The 16,253-nt window shown below is 41.3% G+C and overlaps 1 protein-coding gene across 5 annotated transcripts in view; it reads right to left on the reverse strand.

Annotated features, from left to right (window-relative positions):
• The window catches only part of LOC105489976 (zinc finger matrin-type 3), a 54,686-nt gene that overhangs the window by 10,011 nt on the left and 28,422 nt on the right, over positions 1–16,253 (reverse strand). For 4 of the 5 annotated variants that reach the window (XM_011755159.2, XM_011755162.2, XM_011755160.2 and 1 more), the window contains exons 3-5: positions 3,655–3,774; positions 425–591; positions 202–302 (exon numbers count right to left, since the gene is read on the reverse strand). In XM_011755159.2, the coding sequence (XP_011753461.1) occupies positions 202–302; positions 425–591; positions 3,655–3,774 (388 nt within the window). The remainder of the gene's footprint in view (positions 1–201; positions 303–424; positions 592–3,654; positions 3,775–16,253) is intronic. The other variant, XM_011755163.2, reaches the window with a different exon arrangement.

Raw genomic sequence — 16,253 nt, forward strand, 5'->3', positions numbered from 1 at the left:
AACCAAAATAAATAATATATTTAGTATTTATAAGAATAAATAAAATAAATGAGACCTGAAATACACACCAGCCTAGACTAATTCAATAAAACACAGACTTAACTCCAAATTCTCAGGGCTATCTATTATCATTAAAAGAAACAAAAACAAAGGAAACTATGTACAGAATGTCGCCAAGGCATGTGGAAACAGACAAGATACCTGAATTATTCTGTACTGTATACATATTTCTCCTGTTAGGCATCATCTTAAACTCATTCCCTTCTTTCCTGGCCCGCCGTTGACCCAGCTCTGAGGATTCCCTGGAGAAAAGAAGTTTAAAAAAGAGTGAGTCTTCTAAACAAGAATCCCTTTCTACTCTTTTTCTTTAAAGACAATCAATCTCACATAACACTTTGGCCTCAGAGAAAATGGCAATACCTACGAGAATGAGTTACTCTGAGCTTCCGCCAGCCGCAGCCTCTTGGCATGATTCTTCCCTTGATAGTGAGCCTGAGCCACAGCCGGGGAACTGAAGGAGGCGTCACAGAGCTTACAGTAATCATTCTCTGTGGCCAGGATCACTCGGCCTCCTGGCTTAAAGGAGCCCATCTGACATCAAAGACACAAAAAGAAACAAGGTTAAAAAAATATGGAGCTTCCTCCTTCTCCTCAAAGGTCTTTCTAAGAGCTGAAAAACAACCAAAGGATATGGCATGACCACAAGCATTAAGCTTCATCAGGAAAACAATTCATTCCAGGAAAACAGAAAGGCTGGGAGATACTTAATCATGGTTTTGCATTATAATCACACAGGTACCCAATTAGTGAATGGCTCATTGCTGTCGCCACTGAAGACATTTTTTAAAAGAGTTTTAAAATCTTAGATTTAGGACAGTAAGTCATGGGTAAATAGGTAAGGCCTAAAACCACATTTCGGGAAAGAGTAAAGTCTATGCAGAATCCATCAATAAGCATTTACTGACTTTTAACTATTTATTAGGATTGCTGTCTATCTAGTCCAGAAGGGATATGTAGTCATATATTTTTTTAAAAAGAGCCCCTGTCCTCAAAGAGTCTACAAACAAGCTAGATATAATCAGGAAAAAACTAAAAATGAGTAGCAAATCCAGACAACTGTATTCAGGTTGAGGAATAACATGTTAAAGAGAGCCTAACAGAGGGCCCAGAAGGTAGTAGGCACTCAGTAAATATTAGGTTAACCAAAAAAAATGACACACTAGGTTTTGGCCAAAAGAGAATAATATAGTACACGATAAAGATCTGGAAACCATATATATCAGGAACAGTTGCAGAAAATAGCATCATTTCACTTGGAAGGGAAGATTTTTCTGGGGTGTGCTATAAAGAAAGGCTTAGGCTGCCTGCCCAGGAGGGTGGAGCCCACTGAAAACAGCCCCCACTGCGGGGGGCAGCTATTCAATTCCAGAGCAGCCTTCAGAAACCAGTGACAGGAAAACTATGCAGCTTGAAGATCTCTCTGGGTATCTTCTTGTTCTCTGATTTGGTTTTTTATATATCTCGTTTTCCCCACAAATCCCGAACAGCCAGAATTGCTACCCACACTTTTAAGTACTAAAAACTAACACTCAGAAAAGTAAAATGATACAAGCTGGTTAGGAGTAAAGGTCTAAGATCAAAAGAAATTCTTGGGCCAGGTGCGGTAGCTCATGCCTGTAGTCCGAGCACCTTGGGAGGCCAAGGTAGGTGGATCACCTGAAGTCAGGAGTTCAAGACTAGCCTGGCCAACATGACGAAACCCTGCCTCTACTAAAAATAACAAAAATTAGCTGGGTGTGGTGGTGGGCACCTGGAATCCCAGCTACTCGGGAGGTTGAGGCAGGAGAATCCCTTGAATCCAGGAGACGGAGGTTGCAGTAAGCCAAGATCGCGCCATTGCACTCCAGTCTGGGCAACAAGAGCAAAACTTCATCTCAAAAAAACAAAGAAAAAAAGAAAGAAATTCTTGTTCCACCACTTTAGAAAACATGTAACATCATGGAAAGTTACTTAGCTCCTCTAAGCTTCTAATAAACTTCCAGTGAGGCTGATACTACCGGACCATGGACACCAATTTGAGTAATATGGCCAATACCTCTAAGTTGTTGAAAGCATTAAATGAGGTCAGGACCTGGGACTAAAATGAAGCAAGTGAGACACTTGTCTTGGGTTCAGAATTTAATAGAGCATCAAAAAAAACTCAGTAATTAAGACAAATAATACTTTAATGGAGTATTTTTTAAATTAAATTTTCTTTTTATTTTTTTGAGACAGTCTCGCTCTGTCGCCCAGACTGGAATGAAGTGGCACAATCTTGGCTCACTGCAACCTCCACCCCCCACGTTCAAGTGATTCTTGTGCCTCAGCCTCCCAAGTAGCTGAGACTACCGGCATGCGCCACCACACCTGGCTTAAAAAATTAAATTTAATGCAAAAAAATTAATGATTAATAAAATACCAAAATTTTACATTCAGAATCAGTAACAGAGCCATGCCAAGTCATATTGCAGCCTGGGACAAAAGGAAAATCAGTAATACTTAAGTTTTTAATGTTTTGTTCACTACTATTTTACATCAGTTTTATATTTCTAAAATGTTACATTAAATATCTATCTTGATTACTGAGTTTTTTGGCTCCTTCTTAAATTGTATGCCCAAGTTTAGTGCATCCATCACCTCACTGAAGTCTCAGCCCTGAATGAAACAACGTATGAAACATTCTCAGCACAGTGTCTGGCACGATATGTACTCAATTATAACTATTATTATTTATGACCACTGTATTGTTTTACAGATATATAACACTTCACAGACAGATTAAGAAGTAGACTCGATGTTTCAGAGATAATTAAGGTACAGGAATATCTTGCCTAAATCACCTGTTCTATCTTCCAAAGAGCAAAAGAACTTGGTTTTCAAGTCTGTTTCATAATAGCAAGGTCCAAAACATGTTTATACAGGCTCTCTGCATAGAGGTAAGTAATAAGCAATCTCAAAAAACTAATTTTGCAACTGGAAGACAAAATCTGAAATAAATGAGATGAACTGCAATAAAGGAACACATGTTTGAAAATCTCTTCATTTTGGGGTTAGCCTAGACATTCAGAATCATTTAGCCCAGAATTTTTTTTTTTTTTTTTTTTTTTTGAGATGGAGTCTTGCACCGTTGCCCAGGCTGGAGTGCAGTGGCGCGATCTTGGCTCACTGCAAGCTCCACCTCCCGGGTTCACGCCATTCTCCTGCCTCAGCCTCCTGAGTAGCTGGGACTACAGGTGCCCGCCACCACGCCCAGCTAATTGTCTGTATTTTTAATAGAGACAGGGTTTCATCACATTAGCCAGGATGGTCTTGATCTCTTGACCTTGTGATTCGCCCGTCTCGGCCTCCCAAAGTGCTGGGATTACAGGAATGAGCCACCGGGCTCGGCCCATTTAGCCCGGAATTTTAAGAAATGTATAAAGAATCATGTAACAATGGCCTGCATTAAATCCAGCACTGTAGTTCAAGGAGTTAAAAGTACCAAGCAGCATCTTTCAGGATTATTTTCCCAACTGTACCCTGATGGACACATGGACGACAAATGTCATCCATAATCATTTGTGCATACTACAGCTTCCACCCTAATGCTGCTTCACCCTGACATATGTGTCTCACCTGCGGAGGGACTGGAACAACTGGAGTAGCTGCAGGCTCGACCATATTGCTCATTCTAGCAGGAGGAGGACAGCTATTTGCTGCATAGTAATTTCGGAGTTTCTTACCATGATTTTTACCCTAGAAATAAAAATAAAATGAGTACAGCAGTCCCCCCTTATCTGCAGTTTCAGCAATTTCAGTTAGCTATGGTCAACTGCGGTCCAAAAATATTAAGATATTTTGAGAGAGAGACCACATTCACATAATTTCCATGACAGTATATTTTTATAATTGTTCTTTTTTCTAATTAGTTATTGTTGTTACTCTCTTACTGGCCCAATTTATAAATTAAACTTTATCATAGGTTATGTATGTACAGGAAAAAAAAATGCATATGGAAGGGTTCAGAAATATCACAGTTTTAGGCATCTACTAGGGGTCTTGATATCTCCTACAGAAAAAAAGAAAACTGTAATCACCATGAGAAAGGGTGTCAAACTGAGTTAATAAATGTATTTACTTAATCACTTAAAAAAAAAAAAGAAAAAAACACAAGTAATACTAACTACACTTTATTCCTTCATACATACACAATCCTGGGGGTAAAAAGACTACTAGCTAGATTTGATTGCTAGATCTCGAAGTAAAAGAGCCTACTCTTTGGCTCTAACAGAATGATTAAACTTATCTGGGAAAGATAAGAGAACAAAGGCAAAAGAAATTAATTTCCTATATGTTTCTTAAAAAGTATCACACTGGCTGGGCACGGCGGCTCATGCCTGTAATCCCAGCACTCTGGGAGGCCGAGAAGGGTGGGTCACCTGAGGTCAGGAGTTCAAGACCAGCCTGACTAACATGGTGAAATCCCGTCTCTACTAAAAATACAAAAATTAGCTGAGCGTGGTGGCACACGCCTGTAATCCCAGCTACTCGGGAGGCTGAGGCAGGAGAACCATTTGAACCTGGGAGGTGGAGGTTGCAGTGAGCTAAAATCACACCACTGCACTCCAGCCTAGGCGACAAAGTTAGACTCTGTCTCAAAAACAAACAAACAAAAAAAGTATCACATTTTCCAGTGACCTGCGTCCTCACCCAAGTTCTTGCAATTTATATGCCACAGTTAAATATGAATTTCATGACACTCTGATCTAATATACTTATAAGTTAGTAATGAAATGGATAATTCAATTATTCTTTAAAAATTGCACTTACAGAGTATCTTTTTACTTACAAAGGATGTTAATTGCATTTATTCATTTGCTGCTCACAAAAATCTTATAAGAGGAATTTGTTAATATTGTACATTTATGACAGCCAAGGAACTGCGATCCAGAGACTGTAAGGAACTTGCCCCCAGCTCCCTTCTCAGGGGCTAAATGGCACAGTCAAAGCCTGAGACAGGCCTTCCAAATCAAAGAATGGCCCTTTTCCACTACAGCATGATGGCTTCAAGTTGCACTAAAAATCTCTGCTAACATGAATTTGCCTTTCTCATCACATTTTAAGTTATTAGTCACATGATTATATTCCTTGAACTGACACAAACTAGTGGCAAGGGCCAACATTAGGAAAGCATTCTACATAAGGGTAAAACAATAAATTATTCTTTAAACTGCATTGTAAAACTAAAACCTGCAGGCAAACATTTATTCACCATCTATTTATATGCTAAGCCTTAGAAATAAACTAAGGACTAGCACATAAAGGAGGAGACAGATACGTAAGCAGCTAAATAGAGTAATGAACTAAGATCCATCTTCTCCTCACTTGAATACCCTAAAGGTGCTTTTACCATGGTCACAGTGAACTCCAGAGTCAAATCCAGTGTTCACATATGTGCCTTCATCTTACTGGAACTCAAAGTAACATGATACAGTTCATTTCCTTCTTGAAATATTCCTCCTACTATCATCTATAGTCTTTCTTCCCGCCCCACCTCTCCTCCTCTATCAGACCTCTAAACTCTACAATGTCCAAGAACCCACCCTTGGCCCTCTTCTACTCTCTGACTCTAGGTTATTTTACCCAGACATATAGCTTTCAAATACCATGAGTAAGTTGGTGACTCCCCATATCAATCTCCATCCTTGACCTTTAGAACCATATATCCAACTTTCTCCTGGTCATCCACACTTTCATGTCTTAAGAGGCATATCCAACTTAAAATAACTTTTGATTCCTCCTCCATAGAACTTTCTCATCACCACCATTACCACCACCACTAGTCATCCACAGTAGGTAAATGGCACCACCATCCACAAAGTTACTCAAGAAAAGTCAAGGGGGCCTTTTCCTGATTCCATCCTTCCCTAAGCCCAACACATTCAACCCATCAGCAAGTCTTGTCATTCAAAATACATCCCACATCACTCCACTTCTCTCCATGGATACTACAAATACCACAGTAATCCAAGGTACCAACATTTTTCGTTTGCAGTAGGTAACAGTGGTAATCCAAGGTGCCAACAATTTTCATTTGCAGTAGATAACAACTCCTAATTGGTCTCTGCTGTTAATCTTGTCCTCCTAGAATTCTGCTCATTATAAACCAGGGTAATAATTCTTGACATGAATCAGTTCCATGTCACTCCCTCACATAAAACTCTTCCAATGGCTTCCTGCTATACTTAAAATTGACACATCTTACCTATAAGGCCCTACATGACCTGGCCCCGTCTACCTCTTGGGTCTTATGTCAGACAAAACTCCTTCCTTTCCCCTGCACATTATGCTCCTGGCTCACTAGGCTGCATCTGCTCCTTAAATATGCCAAGCTCACTCTAGCTCCAAGGTCTTTGTACTTAACTGTTCCTTTTGCCTAGAATGTACCTCTTGCAGATCTCTGTATGGCTGGCTCCTTCTAGAATCTTTCAAGTCTCAACTCAAACTGGACCTCACTCACTCTCAAGTGTCACAACCATTCCCCCTCCCCACACCACACACACACCATCATATTACCACACTGTCTGGTTTTATTTTATCTTAGTACCACTAATCACTGTCTAAAATAATAGTTGGTTTACTTGTTTTTTTTTTCCACTTTCCTCCGCTCTGTAACGTAGACTCCTTGAAAATAAGGACCTTATCTGTCTTGTTTACCATTCTAATCCCAATGCCTAGAATGGTTTCCAGAATATAGCAAGCGAGCAATAAATAACTGTTGGATAAATGAACCAAGTATTATAATGAAGCTAATAAACTGCTAGGAGAACACAGAGAAGGAATTGCTTACTCCAGCCTGAATGTATCAAGGAAGACTTCCCTGAAAAGGGGGCCACTGACTCATCTTTTTAAATGAGCAAATGTTTACAGGGGAGGTAAGAAGTAAGGGAAAAGAAAACTGTGCACCAAGAAAATAGCATGAGCAACAGCCCAGCCTTCTGTGTTGAGGGACCACAAGGAGAGATAACGGTCTTCTAGATCCTTTGGAGGAGAGGCACAAATGGAAACACACAGGGGGCTCATTCTTAATGCCTTTGCCCACGATAAAGAATTTGGACTTCAGAGGCAGCAGGGAGCCTCTGAGGAACTTTAAGCAAAGCAGTGCACGACTTGATTGTATTTGATAAAGATGAGCATCAGGGTAGCAGACCAAGCTGGAAGCTGGGAAGATACACAGAGGAGAGTCAAGGACAAAATCCTAGGACACTACAATATAGAGTCTAGTAGAGAATGAAGATCCAGAAAATAAGATTGAGAATGTGTAGTCAAAATGTAAGACAAAAATCAGATAGTGTGTTATCATAGAAGCCCACAACCAAACTGGAGTTCAAGAGTGTGGTCAGGATGAAGACAGACTCTCAGGAATGATCAGAATGTGGATGGTATTTAAAGCTATGGAGCCAAAAACCATTACCTAGACAGAGTGGAGACAGATAAGAGCTTGCAAAATAGGCCTGAAGCAAGATCATGGCTGGATAATGGAGAAAGACACAGGAACTATGAAGAAGGTAAGAACAAGTAATAACATATTGAATAAGAAGGCAGAAGGGAGGTGAACTGCAGGGTAGATGGAAATATTTATGAAAAATTTTTAAAGGTGTGGGGAAGAAAAAAGGCTTTGGGGAAGAAGATAGAGTCAACATACTGAGATTGAGACAACAGAAAGACATCTCGATGAATCCAAGAGACAGTGCAATGTGTGGCTTAGTGACAGCAACTGGAGACAGACAAATTCCTAGGCAGACAGGGACGGGTCCCTGTGAAACCCAACCTTCACACCAAAGACAGTTTAAAGCCTGAAAACTGAGCTGCCAGTTCCAGGTAGAGTCCACAACCAGAGTGAGAACTTCCTCGATGCCTTTTACGCAATTAAATGGTGCTTTTTCCAAGCCCACTCGTGAACCAATCAGCACACACTCCCCCATTCTGAGCCCATAAAAATCCCAAACTCAGCCCCCACAGATGGCAAACCTCTTTTGGGTCCCCTCTTAAACAGAGGGCTAATCACTCTTGGGCCCCCTCTCCGTTGAGAGCTTTCCTTCTGTCGCTCAACAGAATTCTTCTCCACCCTACTCACTCTCCAGTGTCCATGTACCTTATTCCTCTTATTCCTCTTGGTCGTGGGACAAGAACCCAGGATACGCCGACCTGTAACGCACACCCGTTCATTGAACTGCAGGTGGTGGGACCAAATGAGCTGTAACATGCCCCTGTTCACCAAGCTGCAGGTGGCGGGAACAACAGAAAGCTGCAACATTTCTTGGGAGGTCAGATCTTGGGACTCCCTGGGTGACAGTTGTAACACCCCTTAGGACTCCGTCATTGCTGACATCTCTGAGTTTTCGGGCACCACCCACATTCCCCTCATCTAAATGACGACACCCAATGCAGAAGCTGCTGGCAACACACCCAGTGGAGCCACGGGCTGAGCATAGATCCCTCAGCGGGCACAAGATCCAGATCAAGGCACAAGCCAAGCACAGCCTGCCAGGCTGAGTGGGCGGAGTGAGCTCGGTGGAATGAGGCCCCAGGCAAAGGGCACAACAGCCACAGAGATCTCCAGCTGGTGAAACAGCACCAAAAGCATCCTTACACTGCAACCCTCCCTCCTGCTCACCGAGCAACCGGGGAGAAAAGGCCAGTGTGCCATTTCCTCCCACTTGCCGAACTACAAAAGCTGCAACATTAGCACTAAGGAAGTCAAGGCTAAGAAGGTTTAGGAATCTTCTAAAAACAGCTGAGAATTTGAATCTACAAATCTGGCGGAAGATAACGGGGTTAAATAGTTACTGACTACCCTCTATGTTCTGGCCACCATTCTAAGAAAAGGAGATAAAACAGTGAACAAAGGCAAAGTCTCTGCCCTCGAGAAACTTTTCTAGGGAACATAAACAGAATACATACATACATATATACATATATGTGTGTGTGTGTGTGTATGTACGCACACACAACCAAAGAAAAAAGAGTGACAACAACTGCTCTGCAAAAAATAAAACAGGATGATATAACAGATAATGGACAGGGAGAGGGTGAGGTGGGCAGATAAGGCTTCTCTGGGGAGATACACGTCAACTAAAACCTGAAGCATGAGATGGCTCCATGCAATGTAGAGAAAGGGGGGAAGCGCTGGGCATCAAGAGACCCACTTGGCTGTGTTAAGTCTGAGATCCTTTTCAGATGTCCAAAGAGAGACCAACCTGGAGTTTACGAACGAGGTCAGGTTACAGATAGAATCTGAGGAGTTATTAGTATGTAGGTGGAATTTAAAACCATGGAACTAGGGCCAGGGACAGTGGCTCATGCCTATAATCCCAGCACTTTGGGAGGCTGAGGGAGAAGGAACACTTGAGTCCAAGACTTTGAGACCAAACTGGGCAAAATGACAAGACCCTATCTCTAAAAAAAAAAAAAAAAATAAGCCAGGCATGGTGGTGCAAACCTATGGTCTCAGCTACCAGGAGCACTGAGGTGGAAGGATTGGTTAAACCCAGAACGTTGAGGCTGCAGTGAGCCATGACTGCAACACTACACTCCAGCTGGGTGACAGAGTGAGACCCTGTCTCAAAAACTAAAATAAAATACAAGATGGCTGAATAGGAACAGCTCTGGTTTGCAGCTCCCAGCGTGATTGATGCAGAAGATGGGTAATATCCACATTTCCAACTGAGGTACCTGGTTCATCTCACTGGGACTGGTTGGACAGTGGGTGCAGCCCACAGAGAGCGAGCTGAAGGTGTCGCCTCACCCGGGAAGCCAAGGAGTCGGGGGATCTCCCTTTCCTAGCCAAGAGAAGCCGTGACAGACTGTACCTGGAAAAATGGGACACTCCCACCCGAATACTGTGCTTTTCCGAAGGTCTCAGCAACCGGCAAACAAGGAGATACTCTCCCGTGCCTGGCTTGGTGGGCCCCATGCCCACAGAGCCTTGCTCATTGCTAGTGCAGCAGTCTGAGATCAAACTTCAAGGCAGCAGCCTGGTTGGGGAAGGGGCGTTCGCCATTACTGAGGCTTGAGTAGGTAAACAAAGCAGCTGGGAAGCTCAAACTGGGCAAAGCCCACCGTAGCTCAGCAAGGCCTACTGCCTCTAGACTCTGCCTCAGTGGCCAGGGCTTAGCTGAGAAAAAGGCAGCAGACAACTTCGGGAGAGTTAAACGTCCCTGTCTGACAGCTCTGAAGAGAGCAGTGGTTCTCCCAACATGGCATTTGAGCTCTGAGAATGGACAGACTGCCTCCTCAAGTAGGTCTCTGACCCCCGTGTAGCCTAACTCGGAGACACCTCACAGTAAGGGCCGACAGACACCTCATATAGGTGGATGCCCCTCTGGGACGAAGCTTCCAGAGGAAGGATCAGGCAGCAATATTTGCTGTTCTGCAGTATTTGCTGTTCTGCAGCCTCCGCTGGTGATACCCAGGCAAACAGGGTCTGGAGTGGACCTCCAGCAAACTCCTGCAGCTGAGGGACCTATTAGAAGGAAAACCAACAAACAGAAAGGAATAGCATCAACATCAACAAAAAGGACATCTACACCAAAACCCCATCTGTAGGTCACCAACATCAAAGACCAAAGGTAGATAAAACCAAAAAGATGGGGAGAAACCAAAGCAGAAAAGCTGAAAATTCTAAAAATCAGAGTGCCTCTTCTCCAAAGGGTCACAGCTCCTTGCCAGCAATGGAACAAAGCTGGAAGTAGAATGACTTTGACGAGCTGACAGAAGTAGACTTCATAAAGTCGGTAATAACAAACTTCTCTGAGCTAAAGGAGCATGTTCAAACCCATCGCAAGGAAGCTAAAAACCTTGAATAAAGGTTAGATGAATGGCTAACTAGTGTAGAGAAGACCTTAAATGACCTGATGGAGCTAAAAACCATGGCATGAGTACTTCGTGACACATGCAGAGGCTTCAATAGCTGATTCGATCAAGTGGAAGAAAGGGCATCAGTGATTGAAGATCAAATTAATTAATGAAATAAAGCAAGAAGACATGGTTAGAGAAAAAAGAGTAAAAAGAAACGAACAAAGCCTCCAAGAAATATGGGACTATTGAAAACACCAAACCTACGTTTGATTGGTGTACTTGAAAGTGATGGGGAGAATGGAACCAAGTTGCAAAACACTCTGCAGGATATTGTCCAGGAGAACTTCCCCCACCTAGCAAGGCAGGCCAACATTCAAATTCAGGAAACACAGAGAACTCCACAAAGATACACCTTGAGAAGAGCAACCCCAAGACATGTAATTGTCAGATTCCCCAAAGTTGAAATGAAGGAAAAAGTGTTAAGGACAGCCAGAGAGAAAGGTCGAGTTACCCACAAAGGGAAGCCCATCAGACTAACAGCGGACCTCTTGGCAGAAACCCTACAAGCCAGAAAAGAGTAGAGGCCAATATTCAACATTCTTAAAGAAAAGAATTTTCAACCCAGAATTTCATATCCAGCCAAACTACGCTTCATAAGTGAAAGAGAAATGAAATCCTTTACAGACAAGCAAATGCTGAGAGAGTTTTGCCACCACCAGGCCTGCCTTACAAGGGCTCCTTGAAGGAAGCACTAAACATGGAAAGAAACAACCTATATCAGCCACTGCAAAAACATGTCAAATTGTAAAGACCATCGATGCTATGAAGAAACTGCATCAATTAACGGGCAAAACCACCAGCAAACATCATAATGACAGGATCAAATTCACACATGACAATATTAACCTTAAATGTAAATTGGCTAAATGTCCCAATTAAAAGACACAGACTGGCAAAGTGGGTAAAGATCCGTCAGTGTGCTGTATTCAGGAGACCCATCTCATGTGCAAAGACAGACACAGGCTCAAAATAAAGGGATGGAGGAAGATCTACCAAGCAAATGGAAAGCAAAAAAAAAGCAGGGATTGCAATCCTAGTCTCTGATAAAACAGACTTTAAACCAACAAAGATCAAAAAAGACAAAGAAGGCCATTACATAATGGTAAAAGGATCAATTCAATGAGAAAAGCTAACTATCCTAAATATATATGCACCCAATACACAAGCACCCAGATTTATAAAGCAAGCCCTTAGAGACCAACAAAGAGACTTAGACTCACACACAATAATAATGGGAGACTTTAACATCCCACTGTCAATATTACAGATTAACAAGACAGAAGGTTAACAAGGATATCCAGGAATTGAACTCAGCTCCGCACCAAGTGGACCTAATAGACATCTGCAGAACTCTCCACCCCAAATCAACAGAATATACATTCTTCTCAGCACCACATCGCACTTATTCTAAAATTGACCACATAACTGGAAGTAAAGCATTCCTCAGCAAATGTAAAATAACAGAAATCAAAACAAACTGTCTCTCAGACCACAGTGCAATTAAATTAGAACTCAGGATTAAGAAACTCACTCAAAACTGCACAACTATGTAGAAACTGAACAACTTGCTCCTGAATGACTACTGGGTAAATAACGAAGTGAAGGCAGAAATAAAGATGTTCTCTGAAACAAATGAGAACAAAGACACAACATACCAGAGTCTCTGGGGCACATTTAAAGCCGTGCATAGAGGGAAATTTATAGCACTAAATGCCCACAAGACAAAGCAGGAAAGATCTAAAATCAACACCCTAACATCATAATTAAAAGAACTAGAGAAGCAAGAGCAAACAAATGCAAAGGCTAGCAGAAGGCAAGAAATAACTAAGATTAGAGCAGAACTGAAAGAGATAGAGACACAAAAATCCCTTCACAAAAAAAAATCAATGAATCCAGGAGCTGCTTTTTTTAAAAAAAGATCAACAAAATTGAGAGATGGCTAGCAAGACTAATAAAGAAGAAAAGAGAGAAGAATCAAATAGATGCAGTAAAAAATGATAAAGGGGATGTCACCACCAATCCCACAGAAATACAAACTACCATCAGAAAATACTATAAACATTTCTAAGCAAATAAACTAGAAAACCTAGAAGAAATCGATAAATTCCTGAACACATATACCCTCCCAAGACTAAACCAGGAAGAAGTTGAATCTCTGAATAGACCAATAACAGGCTCTGAAATTGAGGCAATAATTAATAGCCTACCAATCAAAAAAAGTCCAGGGCCAGACAGATTCACAGCCGAAATCTACCAGAGGTACAAAGAGGAGCTTGTACCATTCCTTCTGAAACTATTCCAATCAATACAAAGAGGGAATCCTCCCTAACTCATTTTATGAGGCCAACATCATCCTGACACCAAAGCCTGGCAGACACACACACACACACAAAAGAGAACTTTAGACCAATATCCCTGATAAACATCGATGCAAAAATTCTCAATAAAATACTGGCAAACCAAATACAGCAGCATATCAAAAAGCTTATCACCACAATCAGGTCAGCTTCATCCCTGGGATACAAGGCTGGTTCAACATACTCAAATCAATAAGCATAATCCATCACATAAACAGAACCAAAGACAAAAATCACGATTATATCAACAGATGCAGAAAAGGCCTTCGACAAAATTCAACAGCCCTTCATGCTAAAAACTCTCAATAAATTAGGTATTGACGGAACGTATCTCAAAATAATAAGAGCTATTTATGACAAACCCACAGCCAATATCACACTGAATGGGCAAAAACTGGAAGCATTCCCTTTGAAAACCAGCACACGACAAGGATGCCCTCTCTCACCACTGCTATTCAACATAGAGATGGAAGTTCTGGCCAGGGCAATTAGGCAAGAGAAAGAAATAAAGGGTACTCAATTAGGAAAAGAGCAAGTCAAATTGTCCCTGTTTGCAGATGACATGATTGGATATTTCGAAAATCCCATCGTCTCAGCCCAAAATCTCCTTAAGCTGATAAGCAACTTCAGCAAAGTCTCAGGATACAAAATCAATGTGCAAAATTCACAAGCACTCCTATACACCAATAACAGAAAAACAGAGAGCCAAATTATGAGTGAACTCCCATTCACAATTGCTTCAAAGAGAATAAAATACCTAGGAATCCAACTTATAAGGAATGTGAAGGACCTCTGCAAGGAAAGCTACAAACCACTGCTCAAGGAAATAAAAGAGGACACAAACAAATGGAAGAACATACCATGCTCATGGATAGGAAGAATCAATATCATGAAAATAGCCATACTGCCCAATGTAATTTACAGATTCAATGCCATCCCCATCAAGCTACCAATGATTTTCTTCACAGAATTGGAAAAAACTACTTTAAATTTCATATGGAACCAAAAAAGAGCCTGAATTACCAAGACAATCCTAAGCAAAAAGAACAAAGCTGGAGGCATCACACTACCTGACTTCAAACTATACCACAACGCTACAGTAACCAAAACAGCATGGTACCAGCACCAAAACAGAGATATAGACCAATGGAACAGAACAGAGCCCTCAGAAATAACACCACACATCTACAACCATCTGATCTTTGACAAACATGACAAAAACAAGAAATGGGGAAAGGATTCCCTATTTAATAAATGGTGCTGGGAAAACTGGCTAGCCATATGTGTAGAAAGCTGAAACTGGATCCCTTCCTTACACCTTATACAAAAATTAATTCAAGATGGATTAAAGACTTAAATGTTAGACCTAAAACCATAAAAATCCTAGAAGAAAACCTAGGCAAAGACTTCATGACTAAAATACCAAAAGCAATGGCAACAAAAGCCAAAAGTGACAAATGGGATCTAATCAAACTAAAGAGCTTCTGCGAGGCAAAAGAAACTATCATCAGAGCGAATGGGCAACCTACCGAATGGGAGAAAAATTCTGCAATCTACCCATCTGACAAAGGGATAATATCCAGAATCCACAAAGAACTCAAACACATTTACAAGGAAAAAACAAACAACCCCGTCAAAAAGCGGGCAAAGGATATGAACAGACACTTCACAAAGGAAGACATCTATGTAGCCAACAGACACATGGAAAAGTGCTCATCATCACTGGTCATCAGAGAAATGCAAATCAAAACCACAATGAAGATACCATCTCACACCAGTTAGAATGGCAATCATTAAAAAGTCAGGAAACAACAGATGCTGGAGAGGATGTGGAGAAATAGGAACACTTAACACTGCTGGTGGGAGTGTAAATTAGTTCAACCATTGTGGAAGACAGTGTGGAATCCCTTAAGAATCCAGAACTAGAAATACCATTTGACCCAGCAATCCCATTACTAGGTATATACCCAAAGGATTATAAATCATGCTACTATAAAGACACATGCACATGTATGTTTACTGTGGCAATATTCACAAAAGCAAACACTTGGAACCAACCCAAATGTCCATCAATGATAGACCAGATTAAGAAAATGTGGCACATATACACCATGGAATACTATGCAGCCATAAAAAAGGATGAGTTCATGTCCTTTGCAGGGACATGGATGAAGCTGGAAACCATCATTCTCAGGAAACTATCACAAGGACAGAAAACCAAACACCGCATATTCTCACTCATAGGTGGGAACTGAACAAGGATATCACTTGGACACAGGGTGGGGAATATCACACACTGGGGCCTGTCAGGGGGTGGGGGACTAGGGGAGGGATAGCATTAGGAGATATACCTAATGTAAATGACAAGTTGATGGGTGCAGGAAACCAATATGGCACATGTATACCTATGTATCAAGACTGCACGTTGTGCACATGTACCCCAGAACTTAAAGTATAATAAAAAATAATAATAAATAAAATTAAATAAAACCATGAAACTAGGTAAGTTATCGAGACAACTCAGTGATAGAGAGCAAAGGACAAACCTCTAAGACACTACAATATCGTGTGGTGAAGAATCCAAAAATAAGATTGAGAATGCCTGACCCACGAAATAAGATAAAAACCAGACAAGTGCAGTGTCATAGAAGTCTGGAACAAAGTGGCTCAAAAGAAGAGTCTAGTTAAATACATTATGACACAGGAACTCTACTTTTAAGTATTACCAAACAGAAACACACATAGGAGACATCCATAAGGATGCTCCTAGAAGTACTGTTTGTAACAGCAAAAAAGGTGGAAACAATTTAAGTGACCACCTACAGGATAATAAATTGTAGATTATTCATACAGAGGAACATTACACAGCAGTGAAAGTAAACACTCTAGGGCCATGCATGGAAACATGAATGGGTCTCATAACAAAATACTGAATAAAAACAGTAAATTGCAAAAGAA

This window comes from Macaca nemestrina, chromosome 2 (genome assembly GCF_043159975.1).
Source record: "Macaca nemestrina isolate mMacNem1 chromosome 2, mMacNem.hap1, whole genome shotgun sequence".
NCBI classification, from domain to species: domain Eukaryota; kingdom Metazoa; phylum Chordata; class Mammalia; order Primates; family Cercopithecidae; genus Macaca; species Macaca nemestrina.